We start from the raw sequence: 22,080 nt of genomic DNA, 5'->3' as shown, positions 1-22,080 counted from the left end.
AGAAGTCATCTGGCAAACAGTGTTTTATTACCACAGGGAAGGTTTAGTTTCACGTTCACCGGCTACCCTCAATATTTACATTTCTGTTTTCACAGAGACAAATATTATCAAAGGGATTATCTTAGCAGTCACAGACACCATCCTGAAGGCGGAAGGGCTCTTACGTCCAGCCTAAACTAAACTGAGATGATGAAGTTTAAACTCAAACTTTGTTTTTCTCTACGTCACAAAAAAAATGTAAACGCTCTGGGTGTTCACTGAACATTTACCAAACAGTGAATTTTACCAAACCCTCTTAAGAATGTTTCCTACATATGTAATGCTATCCAGTTTTGTACGATGTAGAGACTCAGAGGATAATAAGATTTTGTGTGTTTTTACACCTGATAGTCTGGCAGACTCGGTTCAACCGGTTTGAATGCTTGCTGTTCACAACGCATTCAAACTGTGCCAGAGTTCACTTCAACTGAACCAACGTCCTGCTTTCCACTAGTCGTTTCTTGGTCCGCTTCAGAGTTCAATTACGCATTCACACCTTCCCAAACAAACTGGACTATCTAGGCAAACGGACTAGAGTTCAATTAAAGTGGACTAAACAGGTTGGTGTGAATGCAGCCTAAATCATCCACAGGTCCATAACACAATGTGGAGTACAACAGAGGCTGAGCCTTAAAGACGATTCTACTGGTGTGTGATCCCAATCTGCAAAGTCTCAATACTAACCAACATATTGAATGGAGAACCTCAGTCCATATAACCTCAATGTTCGTAGGTTTGAGATTCTAATTTTGTCTCCTCCAAACATATTTATTGTAAATGTGATCAAACAGTTCAATATCAGTTTGGTCATGTGACTGTGATACTTGATGACGTCATGTCCATATGAGTGGCTGAAATTTTTCACTTAAACCTGAATGTGTCTGGTGGAGGAGGAGCGTCCTTCACCATGGACCCTCTGAGTCCATGTTAATTTTATAATTGCTTCTCCATGAGGGTTATAACTGAACCAGTGTGGGTTGGAGAAAATCCACATTACACTGATTTTTTTCTTCTCCTTGAGTTTTTAAAATAATATTTCCAAACTGTCAAGGGTTCTAAATTAATAGGATATCCATACCTACTAATACTTTGTTTACCTCTGCACTTAAAGTTACAGTAGACAGTGATCCCCTGCTTACACACCAGAGGGCTGCTTGCTGATTTGGCAACTTTGGCTTCCACTGCATGCATCAATTAAATATTTTGAGGCCTGGCTCGGTATTGACAGGTGGAGACGCAGAATGAAGTTATGAAGTCAACTCAAGCTTGATGAGATGAAATTGCTGCAGCGTTTCCAGGTACGAGGTTTAAAGAGCCAGAGTGTAGTGACACTTCCTGGATGGGCAGAGCACTGCTGTGGGAAGAGTCTGTTATTAAAGTGTGTTGGTGACCGTCGGTCAAACGGAGCGACGGCCTTGCCACAGAACGCTCTCTGTGGGTGAACTTTTCTATGTTTTGAGCTCTTCTGACTCCGTCTGTACTTTCTGATCGCTTCTATAAGAGTTTAAACTTCTTAAACTTTTAGAAAATAGGGTTTTTTCCTCCCCCTAATTTCAAAGAAGTGAAAATAGGGGGGAAAAAAAGGTAGAGAGTATATGAATTATATGAGGTCAGTCTGGTCTGTTGTTCTGATTGAAGTTTTTTGTATTGATAACCTTCAAAGGATTCGAGAAGTTGTTCTGTTTCATGGCAACCAGAAAACTCTCAACAGGTAAAAACAGAGCAACATCCGACCTTCCGACTGAAACCTGCATATAGTGTTGAAATATTATTCTGTTTTTACAACACTTTTTTTTTTTTTATATCGACAAATTTTAATGTCAAGCCAAGATAACCAGAGTACAAAATAAATCTTTCAGACAAGGATTTCACTTTTAAAGGAGAAGGATTATGCAAAATCAATTTTTTGAGCATTACATCATGTTATAATGTTATTCCTTCATCAAAAACATTCCTAGAGAGTTGTCATGATTCTTTCATGGATACTTTAAAAATTCTTTAATCTCCCTGGAGATTAAAGCTGTGAAAAACGCCTGCATGGAACTAGCACCTCCTCCTTGGAGCTGCAGTTTCCAACCTTCGGCCTCACCTTTGGCTCCACTCAGCTCCTTCAGACTAGCCATCAGCAATTAGCAAACACCTCGACTGAACTGAGCACCAGCTGAGCTCATTTTAGGAGCTACTTCTCAGTGAAACATTGGTAAAAACGTTGCTAAAGGGTTAATAGAGGAGCCATGTTTTGATGACTTCCTGAAGGCGGAGCTTCAGAAAGAGCAGGAGTTTCTTAAAGAGGCAGAGGTCCAATTTAAAAACAAGGTCAAATTTCTTTGAAGTTATATTTCATATTCATAGCTTTTTTATAGCAACTGAAGGGAACATAATTACTTGATTGTGCTATAAAATGTCTTTATGTGCCTAGACAATACATAATACTGCCTCTTTAAAAAAATAAGTCTAAACAAGAGAGAAAAAAAAAGAAGCTAAACTAACCTGACAGTGTTTGAAAAAGTAACCACTTCCTAAATCTAGTAAGTGGTTGCCTCACATGGTGACAAGCCTTCTCCATGCAGGTAGGTTTGCTGTACAACCTAATAGCTCTAGTGCTTATGGTCACAAACTGATGGATATTCTTTGACATTGTGCTTTTCACCTTTTGAACTCTTGACATGATTCCTTCCTGTAAATCAACAAACAGTGAACTTCATTGAGGTAAGTGAGGCCTGCCGTACTTTAGATTTAGTTCCGTGTTATCTGAGGACCTTCTGAAGGAAATATGGTGGAGTTATTTTGGTGAGATGGCCACTCATGGGAAGCTCTGACATTGGTCCATTTGCTGATGGCAAAGTAACTTTAGCTTGAAGTTGTCCCAAAGCCTTAGAAATGGCTTTGGGACAACGTTGTTTCTCATGTGACCTTGAATTTCTGTTGGGAGATGATGTGTGGCTTTTTGAGATCTTTCATGATTCTTAAAGTCTGGCAGCAATCAAGCCAGAGTATGGATAGTGAGACTCTTTGCTATAAATATGGATAATCAAAGATAATTTATCATTTAAGAGGACTCAAAAGGATTGATAACTTGTTCTAAGTAGGACCAGGTTAGTTTGAATATCGTTTAGCCCTCATCATTAAAATAGTATTTCACAAACTAGCACAAATGGACACCCTATTTTTACAGTGAGGAAGTCCATGAAATGGCTGCTGTTACACTTTCATACTGAAAAAACTAATGTGACTCAGATCTAAACATGAGGACCTAAAGGGGTTTCTGTTGCAAATCAAGTGCAGTGGTTGACCTGTTAGGGTCGTTTCTGCTGCACTGCAGTTCTAAACAGCGTGTACGTATCAGAGTTTACAAAGTTCTACTGAAAGAAGCAAGTTTGTTACTTTTGAAAAAAGCCATTTTTTTCCCCACCCATTATCCATAACTCTAGAACCGCAGAGCTCAAATGGGTCTTAGCCTTACATTCATCTTTAAATGTTTAATGGATTATAGCAAATCTTACCCAGGCTTTGGGTTGGAGCCATGGTTTTCTCAACACTCTCTTTCCTCTTTTTTTTTTTTTTTACAGAAAGTTGAAAAGAAACAGCTTCAGACTTCGCACAAGAACGAGTTAGCCTGGCCAAGGTCGGGTGTTTCAGGGGACACAGACATCCTCTCTTTAGTTATACTCAATGTGTGTGTGCGTGTGTGTAAGAGAGAGAGTGTATGACGTAAATATTCCAGCAGTTGCCATAGAGATCTGGCAGGTTGTCCTAATGATGTTTGATGCCCTGCAGACAACCAGTCTTTTCCCAGTAGAGTCCGATGTAATTGGTCCCAACAGTGAAGAAAATGAATTCAATTAAACTTTATTATTAGGATTCATAATTTTTCAGGCGAGTTGAGAAGAATCCTGTCGGAGAATGCTCAGCGAGTCATAAATCACTAGGAATTAGGTGCTGACGGTGTGAGCGGTGAAGATTCAGCCGAGTCATTGGGAAATTCGTCAAAAACACACACACCTGTGCGCTCTGGAGTTAAACCGCCTGGCTTTATCCCCCATCGTCGTCATGGTAATGTGATGAAACGTTCTGTGAACGCCGTTGTACTTACATGATTTCACTTTCTTTGATGTGTCCTGCCAGCTCTTCCACGTACTTCTCTCCTTTCTTCCAGTAGATGATGGGTCTCTTGTTTTCTGCGCTGTAGCCGAAAAAGGCCTTGCAGTCCAGACTCAGGGGCATACCTGCAACGTACAACACAGACCTGTCAGCAGCCACCATAAAAAAAAAACCATACACACACACACTTTTTGCATCTGAAATTTCTGACTGAATCGTGACTAGAACCCCGGCTGTAATTTGACAGAAACTTGACGATGGCAAGACGTTTCGCTGCAGGGAAAAGTAATGATTTACCCAGAAAGTTCTCTAAATTCTTCACATACAGTAGAGAAGATGGAGGACTATATGTCCCATCTCCAAGAGAAAACTAGACAAAAACAACTTTGTTTAGCTGATACCGTTACCTAGTTATAGGCTTTCAACTAGTCAGCTACATATTTTGGACAAAACCTCCCATCTTCCTGCACCCTGATATGCTTTCAGCATCTGTGATGTGGAAAGAATAAAAATGAACTAGAAAATTCCTGAAGAAATTTAACTGGGGCCTGCCAAAGTATGCCCGTCGGTTTGGACCCAGCATTCAGATGCTACAAATTAGCATCAATGCTAAGCTTGGCTCAAAAATTCCAAAGAAGCATGTGGAATGTTGACTAACATGGACTTGCACCATTCAGCATGATAAACTAAGTGAATCAGCTAAAATTAGCCAAAATACTAATGTTAGCATGAATGCTGTCAGTAGCCTGTGGGGCATCACTAGCATGTTGTCTATACTTGACTTACACCATTCAGTATACTAAACATGGCTAATAAGTCAGAAAAATAGCTAATAGCTTATTTAAGATAAAATGCTAATGCTAATGAACTGCCTTGCGTAACCTGAGAGAAGACGATAATGCAGGCTAATATTAATATTATTTTATTTTGAAAAGAAACGTAAGCTTCATATTAAATGGCCACAGTAATCCAATGTCGATCAGTGGTTTGTTTAAACCAGTCACATAAAGCCCCAAGTAGTTATTTACTGGCCTAAACAGCCGGTAGTTCTAAATGAAAGCTCCGCCCTCTGTTTTAACTGAGTGTTAGTTAGAACTACAGATATGGCGTTTTTGTAGTCCTATTTATTATCATTAGGTCAAAGGCTAATGCTAACGAACTGCCTTGCACAGCAAGGCAGTTCCCTAACCTCAGAGAAAAAGATAACGTAGGCTAATATTATTGCACCGGTGCACTAACCTGAGAGGAATATTGAGGCTTTTATTGTGAAATTTCCATTAAGCTTCATTTAAAATTGACACACTAATCCTGTGTGTAACAATGGTTGGTTAAAATCAGTTATAAAATCCCCAAAACACAAGTAGTTCTAAAGGCCAGCTCATTCCTAAGAGTTCTGACATAAAAAGAACTACAGTGATGTGTTTTTGTAGTCCTAATCAATGCTCTGCCCTCATGTGTTCCGTTGCTATGGTAATGGATCAGTTGCTAACTGTCGTGTGTGTGAGACAGAAAGGTGGAAAAAGAATTCTATCTGTGAGACACCCAGTCAGTTAATATGGAAAAAGCTCTCCAAACAAACCTTTGCCGTTCAGGAACCGAGAGACAAATTCGAAAACCGTTTGAAGCGTATGAGAGGGCTATTTGTCGTCTCCTACAATTCATATTTGTACCTCATTCACAGTAATTACAGTGATGAGACAATAATAGTGTGTGCAGGGCTCAGAAAATTTTCAGAAATACATGGAAGTGAATCTGGGAGAGCGTCAGTTACCCTGGCGCATGATTTTGCTCTGAAGCACCTTGACAGAAAACCGTGAGACCTAGAGAAATATTGAACACATGCGTATAAATGTCATCACTGAGTTTGATATCGATAGGGCGATTATTTGTGGGCGTGATGGCGATTTCAAAATTGTTTTGAGGTCAAAAATTCGCTTAAATTCTCACTCTAAAAAAGCAGCAGTTGGTGTCAGTTATGCTCTGCGTTTCGGCAGTTGGAAATTTTGCTCGTCTTTTTACGTCGCCATTGTAAGTCCGATTCCCAATAAAAATAATAGTCCCATGCCGGGATAAAGCCGCACGATTTGATACCACTTTTATGGATGGGCTCGCAGCGGTACGAGCTGCATTAACGGGAACGGAAGAATAATAAATAAAGAGGCGTTCTATTGTGTGTAGAACAATAGGTGCCTGCCACCTGACTTCGCAAGTCAGTCACTGCCTCCATGCATTGCTATGGGCAGGCCCCAATAATAATAAAGACACATTCTATTGGGTGTAGAATAATAGGTGCCTGCCATGCAATGCATGGAGGCAGTGACTGACTGCCTCCATTGCTTCACTTTACCGGAGTGAAGCAATGCTCTGGTAAAGTAATTGCTTCACTGTAATTACTTGCAGTGAAGAAAGTCAGTCACTGCTCTCCTTATGCATTGTTATGGACAGGCCCCAACTAACGTGTAGTGTGAACTATTGCATCAGGTATTCGATGTGTCCATCTTCTCTATTTAAATCTAATGATTACTGAAGGTCAATATAGAATACAGACTTCATAATCTGCACTCTTTTGATTGAATGCAGTATTTATTTACACTTTGGTGTTTTTATTCAAGTACATTTTTGTTAATGGGGACTGAGAATCCATTTTATTATTATTTTTGGTTGTTTTGTTTATTTTATCAGTTGCAGTGTTAAGTGTTCTTTTGAAAATAAAGTGTAACTATCTTTGGCAGGAAATCACATGCATTATTACGTCATTTCTATTAAATCAGTGTACAAAGGTCTTCAAACAATAATATCGTTTATTGCAATATTTTTGACAATTAATTGCTCAGCAAAATTTGTTATGACAGTCCTACTACAACTAATAATAATTATTAATATAAACTAGTTAAATCTTTTTTCCATCATCCATGTATTATCTAGTCTGCACAAAATCTTTTTTTACTTTGGGAGGAAGCCGGAGCACCCGGAGAGAACCCATTAATGCACATGGAGAACATGCAAAACCCATGTATAAAGAACCAGGCCGGGATTCAAACCCAAGACTTTATTTGCTGCAAGGCAACAGTGCAATCACAAAGCAGAGGTTGAGCTCCAGAGAACAAAGGAGATGATGGCTGATTTCAGGAGGAACAAGATTAAATCAAACCCAATTTCCGTCAAATCTCCCAAGATCCAAAGACCCATCTTGGTCCAGTCCAGTGCTTCTCAATTCCAGTCCTCAGGCCCCCCTGCTCTGCATGTTTTAGATGTGCCCCTATTTCAGAGCAGCTGATCCAAATGATTGCATTACCTGTTCTACAGGCATCAAGTACTGCAGAAGCCTGTTAATCACTCATAGATTAATCCAGGTGTGTAGCAGCAGGGAAACACAGAAAACATGTAGGGCAGGGGGGCCTGAGGACGGGAATCGAGAAGCACTGGTCCAGTCTGTTGTCCAGATGAACACTGAGGGGTTCATGTTGTTCAACAACCATCACTTCTTCTCCCATCTAAAAACTCAACAAATGACTCAAGTTTGCTTCTTTTCACTGCAAACCTCCCCAGCCAGGAAAGTTTGTTCTTTGGGGTCAGAGAAATTGTTTCCTGGGACAGATTTCCCTTCATGGTTCCAGGCTTCTAAAGCTGCTTTTGTTAAAGCAGATGTTGAGTTTTTAGATGGGAGAAGAAGTGATGGTTGTTGATCTGGACAACAGACTGGACCAAGACAAAACCAGGAGGACTGTGACCAATGTAACTTGTTGCCTCACATTGTGGGGCAACAAGATTTTTTTCTAAGACGCCTGCAGGAATGTTTCCCCGTTCCTGCAGGACGTCTTTTGTCTTTATTACATTGGTCACAGCCAGGTAAAATCGGTGTTCGGACCTTGGGAGATTTGAGGTACATCTCTCTGACAGCGTGCGTCATGCCTTTAGAGGCTGCTTTCTCCAGACCAGAGGATGAGTCTGAAGAAGAATCTTCCACAGTCGGGGAAGATTCTTCTTCAGACTCAACATAAAGGGAGGTTGAGTCCGAAGAAGAAACTTCCACAGTCGGGGAAGATTCTTCTTCGGACTCATCCTCTGGAGTTTGTTTGTACTCAATGTAAACTTCCCCAGCCGGGGAAGTTTCTTCTTCGGATTCATCCTCCTCAGTTTGGTTCCTCTCACTGTAAACTTCCCCAGCCGAGGAAGTTTCTTCTTTGGGCTCATCCTCCTCAGTTTGTTTGTTCTCACTGTAAACTTCCCCAGCCGAGGAAGTTTCTTCTTTGGGCTCATCCTCCTCAGTTTGTTTGTTCTCAATGTAAACTTCCCCAGCCGGGGAAGTTTCGTCTTTGGGAAAATCCATTGACCTGTTAAAAAGATAAACGTCATAATCCATGGCGTCTTCTTTAAACTCACTGGTGTCAAATTCGACGCCAGGAAATATTGCCTCCACAACTTTCCTTATTCCCTTGGTAATTAAATAGCCGGCTCCAAAAGAGAGCGGAAAAAACGCAGTCGCTGCCAAAAGTTTGTTCATTCTTACAATGCTGGTAAAATGTCGACCTAAATGTTCAAGAGCTGCTAGTGAACTATCTGATGCTTTGAGATGAAAGCATTCATAATCTCAGATGTCCTTTGATCTATGACATAGATGTATGTCATAGAAGTCGTCATAGCAACAATGACCTCACTGTAGTTCTGGGGGAAGGTCTTGCTTCTGGTCGTTGCTATGGAAACGGTCAGGTCAGTTCTACAGGACTCAAACTATTAATCCTTTGCATCTGAGTCACTTAATCATTTGAGGTGAATTATTAATCATGATGGATGATGGAAGTTTATATTTCAGGAGGCTAGAGATTAAAACAGGGATTTAATAGTTAAATATTAAGTTTAGATTGACAATGGTATATTAAAACTATAAAATTCCTGAAGAAATTTAACTGGGGCCTGCCAAAGTGTGCCCTTCGGTTTGGACCCAACGTTCTGATGCTAAAAATTAGCATCAATGCTAAAGAACGCTGCAATGTAATCAATAGCATGTGGAGAATCACAAGAATGTTAAGTAAACTGGACGTGCACCATTCAGTATGATAAAGTAAGTGAATAGGCTAAAATGAGCAAAAATGCTAATGTTAGAATGAATGCTCTCAGTAGCATGTGGGGAATCATTAGAATGTTCTCTGTAATTTACTTATTCCATTCAGTATACTAAACATGGCTAATAAGTAAGAAAAATAGCTAATAGCTTATTTAAGCTAAAAGGCTAATGCTAATGAACTGCCTTGCCATGCAAGGCAGTTCCCTAACCTGAGAGAAGCAGATAATGCAGAATCATATCATTTCACCGCCTGTGGGTGCACTAACCTGAGGGGCATATTCAGGCTTTTATTTTGAAATGTGCAGAAAGCTTTATATTAAATGCCCACACTAATCCAATGTGTAAGAGTGCTTTGGATAAACCAGTCACATAAAGCCAAAAGGAGCAATTACATGATGTAAAAATTGTCAGGGCTTTTATTTTGAAATTTTGCACAAGCTTCATTTTAAAGGGCCAAACTCATCCCATGTATAACAGTCATTGGATTAAATCAGTTTTATAATGCTGAAAAAAGCAATTACCTGATGTAAAAATATTCAAGGCTTTTATTTTGAAATTTTCAGCAAGCTTCATTTCAAAGGGCCAAACTAATCACATGTGTAACGGTGATTGTGTTAAATCGGTTATATAATGCTCAAAAGAGCAATTATCAGATGTAAAAATTGTCAAGGCTTTGATTTAGAAATTTTCAGCAAGCTTCATTTCAAAGGTCCAAACTAATCCCATGTGTAAGTGATGGGGTTAAATCAGTTCTATAATGCTCAAAACACAAGTAGTTCTAAAGGTCAGTTCAGTCCTCTGTAGTAACTGACAGTTCCACCATGTTGTAGTTCTGACATTCAGCTCAGACCTCTTCTGTAGTAACTGAGGATTCCGCCATGTTGTAGTTCTAACCTTCAGTCTTTGTAGTTCTAAAGAGCAGCTCAACTGTCATGTGAGTGAAACACACAGGGAGAGATGAAATCCTAACTGTCTGAAGCATTTAGTTTTTCTGAACAAAGCAGGCCGAACATATCCTTGCCTTTCAGGAACCGTAAGGCCGATCCAAAAAGCATTTGAAGCCTATGAGAGGGCTTTTTCTCCTCTCTGATTGTACCGCAATTCATATCTGTAGCTCTCTCTGCACTAACATGAGAGAAAAAGAGGAGAAAGGCCTGAGAGGACTATTAAGACTTTTATTTTGAGATTTGATGGAACCTTTATTTTAAAGGGCTACACTAATACTATGAGTAACAGTGTTTGGGTTAAATCTGTTATTTACAGGCCTAAACAGCCAGCAGTTCTAAATGGAAGCTCATCCCTCTGTTTTAACTGAGTGTTAGTTAGAACTACAGATATGGTGTTTTTGACTTCCTTTAAATCTCAACTAAAAACCCACTTGTTTAGAGTTGTATTTGAAACGTAATCAATTACAAATTTATTGATGGAACTTGATTTAATGTTATGTTTTTATTGTTGATTCTATGTTGCATTGTGTTTTTGTGTTTGATTTCATGTAAAGCACTTTGAAATGCCTTGCTGCTGAAATGTGCTATACAAATAACATTTGATTTTGATTGATTGATTTTGTAGTCCTATTTATTATCATTTGGTCAAAGGCTAATGCCATAACCTGAGAGGAAAAGATAATACAGGCTAATATTATTGCACCGCCTATGGAGGTGCACTAACCTGACAGGAATATTGAGGCTTTTATTGTGAAATTTTCAGTAAGCTTCATATTAAATGGCAACACTAATCCCATGGGTACCAGTGGTCCAGTTAAGTCAGTTATTTAATGGCCAAAAGAGCAAAGACATGATGTAAAACTTGACAAGGCTATTATTTTGAAAGTTCCATTAAGCTTCATTTAAAATTGACACACTAATCTTGTGTGTAACAAAGTTTGGTTAAAATCAGTTATAAAATGACCAAAACACAAGTAGTTCTAAAGGCCAGATCATTTCAGAGAGCTCTGCCATAATTAGAACTGCAAAAACAGAAACTATTAACAAATGTTTTTGGTCTAGTTTCTAGTGCAAATATCTTAGTTCACTTGAAATAAGACAACACTAACTTAGGAGTGACTTTTCAGGGGCGTGCTCCGGTGGCGTAGAGGTTAGCACGCCCCACGTTTGGAGGCCCTCAGTCCTCGACGCGGCCATCGCGGGTTTGATTCCCGGACCCGACGACATGTGCCGCATGTCTTCCCCCCTTCCTTCCCCCTTTCCTGTCAGCCTACTATGAAAAAAGGGACACTAGAGCCCACAAAAAGGACCCCCTGGTGGGGGGGGAAAAAAAAGGGGAAAAAAAAAAAAGAGTGACTTTTCAGCAAGATCCATGAGCTTGTTTTAAGTCAATAATTCCTTAATGTTCCTTTAAAACATGAAAAAAATGTCTTTTTATAAGTGAATTAATCTGCCAGGGGCCAGAGTTAGAGACCATAACCATCTGCAAATAGATGAATACTTGAGAACCTCTATTAAAACACTTATCACTGCCTGTTGGACATTTGGTTCAAACACCAAATATACAACAGTATAAATTGATACACACAGTGGAAGCTGTTTTGGTGCTACTGTGAAAGCTAACACCTATAAACATCTTCATCTCGGCTCTTGGCGGTAGAGCCAATCAGCGCCATGGAAAATAAATGGTGCTTTTGGATTGGCTGCAATGTCAACAGCCAATCCAGAAGGAGGTTCCCTGGTTGTGGGAACCTCACAATCTGCCGCATTTACTCAACAGAAATCAGAAATATTCAGCGCCCTCACTCAACACTCAGGGCTTTTTTTTTACAATAGCGGAACATTAATAAAGTTTTGTGCACAGTTGTAAAGGAAATGCAGCTACTGAAAACCACGTCATTAATGGTGCCATATTTCCATTTCCTTTCTTTTAAAAAGTATCTTGGACCTGCACATCCAAGCGGTTGGGATGCGACCATTAAGCCATGCCAAACCAATATCCCAAGAACTAAAAAAAAAAAAAAAAGATAAAAAAATTACAATTCAAAGGAAAATAGAATTACATCAATAAAAATGGAAACATATGGTCAGATCCCATACTTGTTCTCCTAACACACACAGAATCACGTAAGACCTTGAAATCCCCACCAAGCTGTTATTACAGCTATCAGTGGTGATGATGAGGTATTAATGAGCATTCTAATGGACGCCACCTCGTTAGGCAGTCAATTAGCAGATAAGTATGATAGACCTCGGTATTATCATAATGACAGCTCTATCCGCACAATCAAGAACCAAACCGCGGAGGCTGTCTGTTTGTAGCATTACATGCTACGAAACAAGCACGTTAATGCAGAACTGATTCAGACGTCCACTGCCACAGACACTTCAAGGCTGAAGGGACGAGCATCTTTCCACCTTTGCTGTTTGAGCTTCCTAAAACATCCATAAATGTGATTCAGAGCCTAAATTAAGAAAAAACGTTCAATGAAAAGATTGAAAAGCGGACTTTACCTCCCAAGAAGGCAATAATAAAACCTATTGTGCTTTCTGTAACAGGGTAGGGTAGGTATGGGCTACACAAAACATGCTGATCACCGTTTGTTGCACAAAATCATTCAGATTTAAGTCTGCTCTGTTCTGAACTCCTTTCAGAATGAGCCGTTTTACTGTCTCGTCTTATCTCTGTAGATCCAAATAATCTGGCCACACACCCCAGCTCAATGTTTCCAATTTTATGTGAAAATGGCTGAAAACAAGTGCGCAATTACATAACTGAACATCTTTGAAAAGCAGAAGTGGAGCCTCCTGGACAACCAACAATAATGAAGCAAGTGGTTTCTGGATGGTAAGTTGACAACAAAACACTTGTCTTTTCCACCAGCCGTTATACAGCACATACAGCGGTAAAGCCAGATGACCAAACATGCTGAAGCTCTGTTTGGGTTGCTAGGGTTTGTCTGAGGTTGCTAAGTAATGGTGCAGTGTGACTCAATAACTGAGAACTTTTTGAAACAACTAATTTTCCAGTCACCAAAAAAGACGAACTTATTGCCAAAAAATGGCTGGGCACTCTCCTTTTTTAAAAGTTTTTAGAAGCAGATGAGACCCTAAGGGACGAATAAAAACAACAAAGAGTGAATTTTGGTCCAAGTTAAGAGCAAACATTCAATGAAAAGATAGAAAAGAGGACTTCACCTCCCATGAAGCAACAAGCAAACATGGTTAAAAAGTAAAAAGGTGGAATAAAACAAAACAAATGCACGAACACAAAGGTGAGCACTGATGCCTAAATCTTGCTGAGAAGTTGCTACAGGTTGACTTTTAACGTCTTTGTTTGGGCTAAACACGATCTGCGCATAAAGCCTTAAAAACGTCACGTCTTCAAACGTCATGCTGAAACAGCCATTAAAAAGATCTTCGTAGATGGCGAGCGTGCACGGAGGGCTCGATATGGAAATGCCTGATGATTGCTTCAGGTGTGGTGACAATCCTTAACTTTGATTGATGGACCTGGGGGAGAGACGATGGGACACTTTGACGCACGTCAATCTGAAAATGCTAATTCCTAACTTAGAGAAGAAGTGGTCGTCAAATCTCTGCATGCATACGTGTGTGTGTGTGTGTGTGTGTGTGTGTGTGTGGGTTGGTCTCTCTTGATGGGGACAAATATTTCCTCTCTGACCGAGGCGTGCAGCTTCCTGTTCCTCGCACACATAACTCAGAATTGGCCATAAAAAACAGCATTGGGGGGGAAATTGGTTTGGCTTGATTGCGCGAGTGTGTTTTTGTGCGTAAGGACGTGTGTGAATGTGAGCGCTGCAGTAATTGATTAACACCCTGAGGGTGTGTTTGTGTTCTCAGCATGTTATGGTGATTAAAATCATCAACTTTGTTTGCCTTCGTGTGGAATGAGGGTGTGTGCTGGTCGGTGCACACACACTGAGACCATGTGTGTGTGTGTCCTGCAAATAGGCCGCGTCAGGCTTCGGATTGTGTGTGTGTGTGTGTTTCATAAAGTCTCATTTTTTTCCTCTGTGTGTGGCAGCAGCAGCAGCAGGGGGTTCATACGCTGTTGGAAAAAAAAAAATGATTGCGTTGTTGTCACTACTTGAAAGTAAAGACCTTACCCCAGTGGCTGATGGGAATTTTCTCAATTAGGTTCATTGCCGTTTCACACTGCAGCTGAGTGTGATTCACACCGTCTCGGTGTGAATCACAAAGAAAGAAGTCTTACTCAGTCTTGAGAGAGTTTGCAAACAACAACAAAAACAAAAAAATCAGGTGACTGTTGTGTCGAATCCAATAGATTTTTTCCGTCTTCACTCCGACAGGCTTGTCTGTACTTGTTAGTGTAGCTTCTCGATACATCAGATGAGCAGACGCAGCAGAATACATGCATTGGTCCAGACTCTGGTTCGCCCTTGGCTCACTTTTAAGAGTTGCTACTGAAGGACGAGGAACTACGGATTATCTGACATCTTTGTCTGTTTGCTTGTAAAAAGAAAGAGAACCTAACAACCCCCTCCCACCAAAAAAACAACTAAGTTTGCAGTATTTCAAATACAAAAAATGTATTGGGCAGGGGCACCGTATGGGCAGGGGGAGTTATGACAATTTCAAGGGCTCCTGACCAGCATGGGGCACTGCACAATTTTTTTTCCATTTTTTTCTTTTTTTAGTTCATAGAAATAAAAAAAAAATGGTGCCTTGTCAATTATAAACTTAATTATATTGAGTTTTCTAACATTGTTTTTAGCAGTAAAAATGAAATGTTACCACTCCCTGACCAAAAAACTCACATTTACCCTGAACCCCCCTGGATCTGCATGAAATGGTTCGTTCCTGCTTGGAGCTTGACGGTGACGATGTTCAGAAGCAGAACAGAAGAACAGGCATTGTTTACCATGAGTTATACACCAAATCTGTCAGGCAGCTGAAATTTGTTTTATATAGCTCTTAGAACAGTACAATTCATCCAAACATTGCGCCAATAATAATAATTTTTAAAAAAGGCTAAAAGACAAAAGACTCAAGCTGGTCCCAAATGTCCAGACCTCAACTTGGCTGAAACGATGTGGTGAGGTGTTAGGGAACGCTGTGCAGAAACAAACACACCCAAAGATCAACGAACTAAAGCAACGCTGAAGGAAAGTTGGCCAACATTTCTCCACAGCCATGTGAGAGACTGATAACTCTGGGTTATAAAAACTATTTTGTGGAAGTTGTTTATGTTTTTTTCAACTGAATTAGGACTATTTTGCTCCACTGAATCCAAAAACAACATCCATTTTTCTCCATCAGGTTTTTATTCTAATTTAATTTAGAGAAATTTAACCTTCTGACTGATGGATGACATTTTTGTGACATCATCAGTTCATTTCTGTTAATATTTCTCATCCTAAAACGTTTAAGGAGAAAAAAATGGTTTTCTATCAGAGTGTATTAATAAAATGTTACAAACTTGGATTTCTGTAAATTGAATACTGAACACTGATAAGAGGAAGTCCATGTGGATTGAACATCACGTCTCTGTCTCTCCTCTGGAGTCTCTCCTCTTGCTCGTCACTCATTGATCCAGATTGTCAGGAAACCGATCCAGATGTGAGAACAAGTCGTGAATTTTGATGCTCATGTTGCTCCATAGTTCAGAAAGTCGACCTGATGGAGCAAAACCAAAGTGGGATTTGGATTCAGCTTATCAACATGACTCTAAAACAGTCAGAAAACCCTTGACCAGTGTAAATGAATACATGAAAGTTTACTTACAAGCTGTTGCGTGTGTATGTCATAAACTTTCATTTGGAGTTCGGTTCAGTATAGTTTCGGTTCAGCATCTATTGCTTCATTTCACTTGATAATATCTACACAAAGACTTGATAAACACATCCAGAGCCACAGTACTTCATGCAGACTTCCGGCGTATGCTTTCAGGGTAATTCCTCAACTTATCTTCTGCAGAGTTTCTGTTAAGAACCCACAAATGTTGCGATTTGTCAGCGAGGGATAAAATTCAAACCAGCCACCTACTGTATCAACAGCAGAGTTAATTTGTATTCATGCGATTGGAATCTTGCCCAGATAATATCCAAAGAGTATAAAAAAATAAAAATAATCCTGAAGTAGCAGCTTCGTGATATTTCAAGTAAAATGAAAAGTGAGAGAAGCAATACGGGATGGTTGTAAATTCAGAAAAGCGTGGAGCCGGTCGTCTTGGCTTGTCCCTTTGTAATTCTTGCAGCAGCCGTTGGCATCATTAGTCTGTTTCACTTGTCAGTCTTCAGGGTTCCCCTGTTCTCTGCCTGTGTTTCACCAGAGTAGATTCTCTCTCATCTCTCCGTGTATTCCTGCCAGTTTTCCTTGTTGTGTCAGGACGTATTCTCTTTCCAATTACTTGCTGTCCACACCTCCGTTGTCTTCTCTTTTGCACCTTGTTTTCCTTTGTCCCTCACTGATTTGCCAGGTTTTACCTGCAGACACGTCTGTCTCTGAGAAATCTGTGAAGCTCCTGGGTTCCTCACCAGTGCTGCGAAAAGGTTTTTACCGCCCTCTGGATTTCTTCTTCTTTTTAGTTGTTATTTTGTGTCACACTTATGTTTCATATCAACCGGTTTAAATGATACCATTCATCCATCGTCTTTACCTGGTTACCCACTTTCCAGTCTAACTACTCTGAAATAAAGGCCGCCTGAGCCAACAACCACCTTTAAGAAGGATCTTTTTCAAGTTTACTTCTTTATTTAAAGCCAATTAAACGATTTGAGTAAGACTGACTTAAATTTGTCAAGTTAAACCAACTTTATAAATTAAGTTGGATAAACTTAATTGTTACCAATTGAAGTAATTCAATTAAGTTGATTAAACTAACTCCATGCAGAAAGCCCACAGACCAGAATTCAAACCCAGGAACTCTCAATGTGATCAATTACCCCACCGTGAACCCCTAACCGCTTTAAATGTCAGACAAAGTTAAACGAACTGGATAAGTATTCAGTAATTAAGGGAAAAACCAACCTAGCCTTGTTAAAGGTTGTACCACCTTTAGCAGCAACAACTGCAATCAACCATCCATGTCAATGATTGGCAGATGATCCTACTGACTGCAGGGTCGCCTCGTTCCAGCATCTTAACTGGTGAAGCCTGAACACAAACCTTCGTTGTTGCAAGTGAAGCCTACAGAGCTTCAGATGTTGGTTTGTGATCTTTTAGGGCCTCCTGGATGGGTCACTTTGGAGAGCCAGCCACCACCGGGAAGGTCCACCACTGTTCCATGGTTTCCACATTTTAGATTGGCTCTCTGAAGTCCCAAACATTTTCAACCCTTCCCACCCTGATGGGGGTTAAAGGCTTTGTTTTTTGTTTCTCATCGGTTCTTGAGTTCTTTCACGTCAGGCAGTAACCAGACCTGGTGTAAGTAATAAAACTGAATCTGGCTTTTAAAAGTATTCACCTGCAGTTATTTCATGATTTAATAAGAGGCAAATGTTTTTTAGTAGGACTGGGTAGATTTAAATAGTATGTAATAGAGCTGATTGCTTGAAAACTGGGTTTTCTATTTACTCAGTTTATTTTTAGACTTTCTGATGTTTTTTGTACTCTAAGTTTAACAAAAATGCCAGCTTTCACAGCCCAAAAATAACATGTATGAAATGTAACACAATAATGTTAAATGAAAGTAACAGAACAAGTTAACATTTAAATTCCCTCTAAATAGAAACACTTTATTGTTAAGTAAAGAATCTGTAGATGGAAACCTAAAGAACAGTCGGGCGTTCTTATCTGCCAGTTGTAATTCATCTCCCCCATTAAGCCTTGGCCCACTTAAGACCAAGACTGGTGTTAAATAAAAATCACTCAATTGAACTGTTTCGTTTCGCTGGGAAATAAAACGGTGTCAGGGGAGGCGATGTGTTTCAGTAAAGATTGGCTAATTTTCAATTAGCTCACTGAATAATAATAAAAAGAAAAGCACTCTGAAGGAGATTTAACCGTCGCCGTCGTCCTGCTCGCCTCAGCAGATGAAGCGGCGCTGGAGCGGCTGCTTTAACGATGGATGAAATAAAATAACCGCTCACTGAGAAACGAGCGGTCAGGTGGATAAATAAAGACGATAAAGGTCAGTGTGCTGAAGCAGCGGCTAGCGCCATGCGGGGGACTTACATGTCAGAGCAACACGATGTAGTGTGTTATTGTGAAGTGAAAAAGCAGTGACACATGGTTTTCAATCAGTTCTGTGAGTTAAAAATTTGAAAAAGAGCAATTTTTTTTTAACGTCTCTTCCTCTGATACCACACAGTATTACGACGGCGTATTGTGTCATAATATTGTCAAGATCAATAAAAGGAGGGGTAAATGTCCACCAAAAAACTGAGAAATGTGGAGATTAATTTAGGAAAATTTCTAGAAAAAACAAGAAAATTTCTAAACTTCAAAAATAAAAAAAAGGCCAGTTTTTACTAAAAATGACTAGCCAACAAAAATGTCTTCCTAGATGTATAAAATTATTATTTTAAGCTAAACTTACAAACCCAAAATATTCTTAGTTATCTCTACTTAATAAGAGCATCTATGTTTTAGTAGAAAAGTAAAATCAACCCATTTTATCAACCCACAGACATTGTTTTTATGTGCATAAAAGAATAAGGGATAATTACTAACTTTTAATAATTTCTGGATTAAGAGAATATACAGGCTTCTGGGAAAAAATTTGGATTAGTTTGATTGGATCTGTGCAGTAACCAATTCTCTATTATATATCTGATTACAATTTAATTATTGATTATTCCTGCATTTTTGTCAAAGGTCTAAGGGCCCTTTTACATAAAGCAAATATTTCCAAAATAAACACAGGAAATATAAATGTATTAAAGGGAAGTCATTTGTCGTAGAATGAGACGAATGAGTCTCTCAGTCAGCACAGACCAGCAGCGGCCGCCACGTCCGACGGTGTGGTGTGCGTCGCTCTGGACCGACACGGAGAAACGGCTGCAGCTCTATAGAGAGGTTCTGCTTCAGACACTGATCTACAAACCGCTGCTGACTCTGCAGAGTCAGAAGTGGAAATGGCCTCGTGCTAGAGAAAAGGTCCAACGATGATGAACCTCAGTCTGCAGGACAGGAGAGGTTACGCTCCAGAGACTCTGCCACCACTCACTGAACGATCATCTCTTCTTAGTCTAGAATTGCTGAGGTTGTGATTGCCATGCTAACCACTTTATCACCCTGAATCCACCAGACTCATGTTCAAGAGCTGCTCCGCTCAAAACAGCTTCATTCTGATTTGGTTTTAATTCCCCCCAGTTTTAGAAACCGTGCAGCTGGAAGGAGTTTTGCTCTTCCTTTTCTACTTTCAGAAAGTTATGTGTAACCGTGACAACAAGGTGTTGTTTTTACAACTGAGTATAACTCCTCTTTTGAGTTCCACCAGGTATTTGCCAATTGCTGCTGGCTAGTCTGAAGGAGCTGAGTGGGGACGTTATGAGGGAGTGCTGCTCTATGAGGCAGAATCTCAGAAGCTTGGAAACTGCAGCTCAGAGGTGGAGCTGCGCTTCCAAGGCGGGGCTAGGACCACCCAGGCGTTTTGCACAGCTGAATGGTTGCCACAGGAGACTAAAGTATTCTCAAACATGCATAAAAGAATCAAAGCAACACACTGGGTATGTTTTTGATCAGGGGATAACATTACAACATGATGTAAGGCTAAGAAAATAAGTGAATTTTGCATAATTCTGCTCCTTTAAGCTTTTGGGTTGTTTGTAGAAGCAGTAGAAACCCAAATGGAAGAACCAAAATGTGCAAAATGTAAATTAATAGGTCCCATTTAAGGAGGTCACCAGCTCTCTAGATACAAATAGTTTGGGGCAACCATGATATATGGCTGAAGAAGTCCATCCATATTTAATCTGCAGCTGAACAAACAGGAATAAATCTGGATTCTATTGGCTGGAGCAGGACAAATATGTTAGTGTATAGAGATATAGATAGCTACAGTGAAAACACAGAAGCTAGGTGTTGGCACAAGGGTTGAAGCAGCTGAGAACTTTGTTTGAGGGACAGTGGGGTGTATGTGGGTGCTGCCGGCTGGAGCGAATTCACAAATTAAAGATGACAGGTTTTCAAATCCGTGCTCCGTGGCTGCAGCGTTCTACTGAAGACCATCTCAAGATGCCACACGGAACCTTCTGGCTTTCCATAATTATAGCCACACTCGAGCAAGACATGCATAAGCACATTGTCTAATTCTGGCAGCGGCAGCATCATTCAGTGATGCTGACTTAACAAATGCACTGATCCTTTCCACTTACATCTTGCCTCTGTGCAGCAGAGCTAAAAACATTCTGCAAGATCGGCACATGGCCTGAAACACACCAGAACTTCTCTATGCCCACAGCATGCATAGGTTTTAATATATGGGATGCTTTTGTTAGACTTTGGTTCTTTTAGCTGATTAATTTGGGAGGTTGGGGTTGCAGGAAATAGCAACTTTTTAAAAAAAATATATTTTATTTGGATATATCATGCCAACAATTGTACTCGGAACTAGATTTGGCAGCCGTCTGAGGCGCAAAGCCAGAGCCAGAATATAAAGTTAATGACCAATAAGAACATTTTTACATTGAATAGTTCTACTGAAACTATTCAATTTACTGTAATTAAAAATGCTTGAATTATCCCAATGGGAATGAAATGTTGTTGTAACTTAAATCAGCCAAGTGTTGTCAAAGAGAGCAGCAAGGATCTCCAGTAGCAGTCAGTGATGCAACGAATCTATAAAAGCCTCTGCTGAAGGCAGGTATAATATAATTAGTAGTAGTAATAATAATAATAATAATAATAACAACACATTTCTAATAAGTAAATGAGACTTTAAATGAATCAACATGTCACATAGAGCACTTTAAGATGCAGTATGTACCTTTTAGTGGGAGAAAAAGGTTGGGGGAGAGCAGCGCACACATGGGCACAATTAACAGCACTAAGACCCGCCTTAGGAACATGTCCTGGATAACTATCAGTTGCTAGCAAGCACTGCTAATCAACCTCATTTGCTTTTCCACTCTTTAAATCTCTGTCTGGTTTGGAAACCAGAGAAACATTCGAAGGTGAGAAATCTTTAAGATGGAAGAGATGATTTGAACTTCCTCCTTCTCTCTGCTTCAACCTCTTTTTCAACACCTGTGGAATTTGGGGTCATAGTTCAGGTATTATTTGAGCTTTTGAGATGCTAACCAGTAAAAACAACACCTTGTTTTCCCTGCTGTACATCACATGAACTGTCCAAAAGTTATAAAGCAAGAAAAAAAATCCGTCCAGCTGCAAAGCTTCTAAAACCAGACAGAAAAACTGTCCAAGAATCGATCAGAAAAACGATGAACAAAAGTCCATAAAAAAAAAAGGACAAATCAAAGCTAACTTAGCAGCGCTGCTGCTGTTGTATAATATTTCACTTTGATTTGAGCGGCTGTATAAAAGTAAAAAGCATGTGTTCTGCTTTGTGAACACAGTGTTTCTGTTGAGACTAATCTAATTCTCACACTTTACACGCAGAGATCGAGCGAACTAAAAAAAACTAAACACACAGGCCGTCCATCTGCTCGTCAATCCACTTCCTGTTTGTCTTTTAGCTGCTCCGCGCTCGTACGCTAACGTTTTCACCAGAACGGATCCACCGTAGTCCATCTGTTCCCTTACACACACACACACACCGTCAAACCTTTAGGTGATTCTGAGAGTGAGGGTGTGTGTGTGTGGGTGTGTGTACGTGTACATGGACCAGGTATGGCGGTGTAGGGGGGGAGGGCAGATAGGGGTTGTCTTGGTAACAGCTGAGTTTTGGGTCCTGGGCTCTGAGGGCACACAGCTGCAAATGGCTACACAGATGGTGCCTCACACACACGCACGTGGATGCGCATGCATAGAGACACACAC

General features: G+C 40.0%; 1 protein-coding gene across 4 annotated transcripts in view; it reads right to left on the bottom strand.

The window, feature by feature from the left end:
* il1rapl2 (interleukin 1 receptor accessory protein-like 2) overlaps positions 1–22,080 on the bottom strand; it is a 425,357-nt gene that overhangs the window by 28,646 nt on the left and 374,631 nt on the right. For all 4 annotated transcript variants that reach the window (XM_044126534.1, XM_044126533.1, XM_044126535.1 and 1 more), the window contains one exon: positions 4,133–4,265. In XM_044126534.1, coding sequence (XP_043982469.1) covers positions 4,133–4,265 — 133 coding nt within the window. The remainder of the gene's footprint in view (positions 1–4,132; positions 4,266–22,080) is intronic.

This window comes from Gambusia affinis, linkage group LG09 (assembly GCF_019740435.1).
Source record: "Gambusia affinis linkage group LG09, SWU_Gaff_1.0, whole genome shotgun sequence".
NCBI classification, from domain to species: Eukaryota; Metazoa; Chordata; class Actinopteri; order Cyprinodontiformes; family Poeciliidae; genus Gambusia; species Gambusia affinis.
Note: the sequence above shows the minus strand (reverse complement) of the source record. Positions and strands in the feature narration are given on the sequence as shown.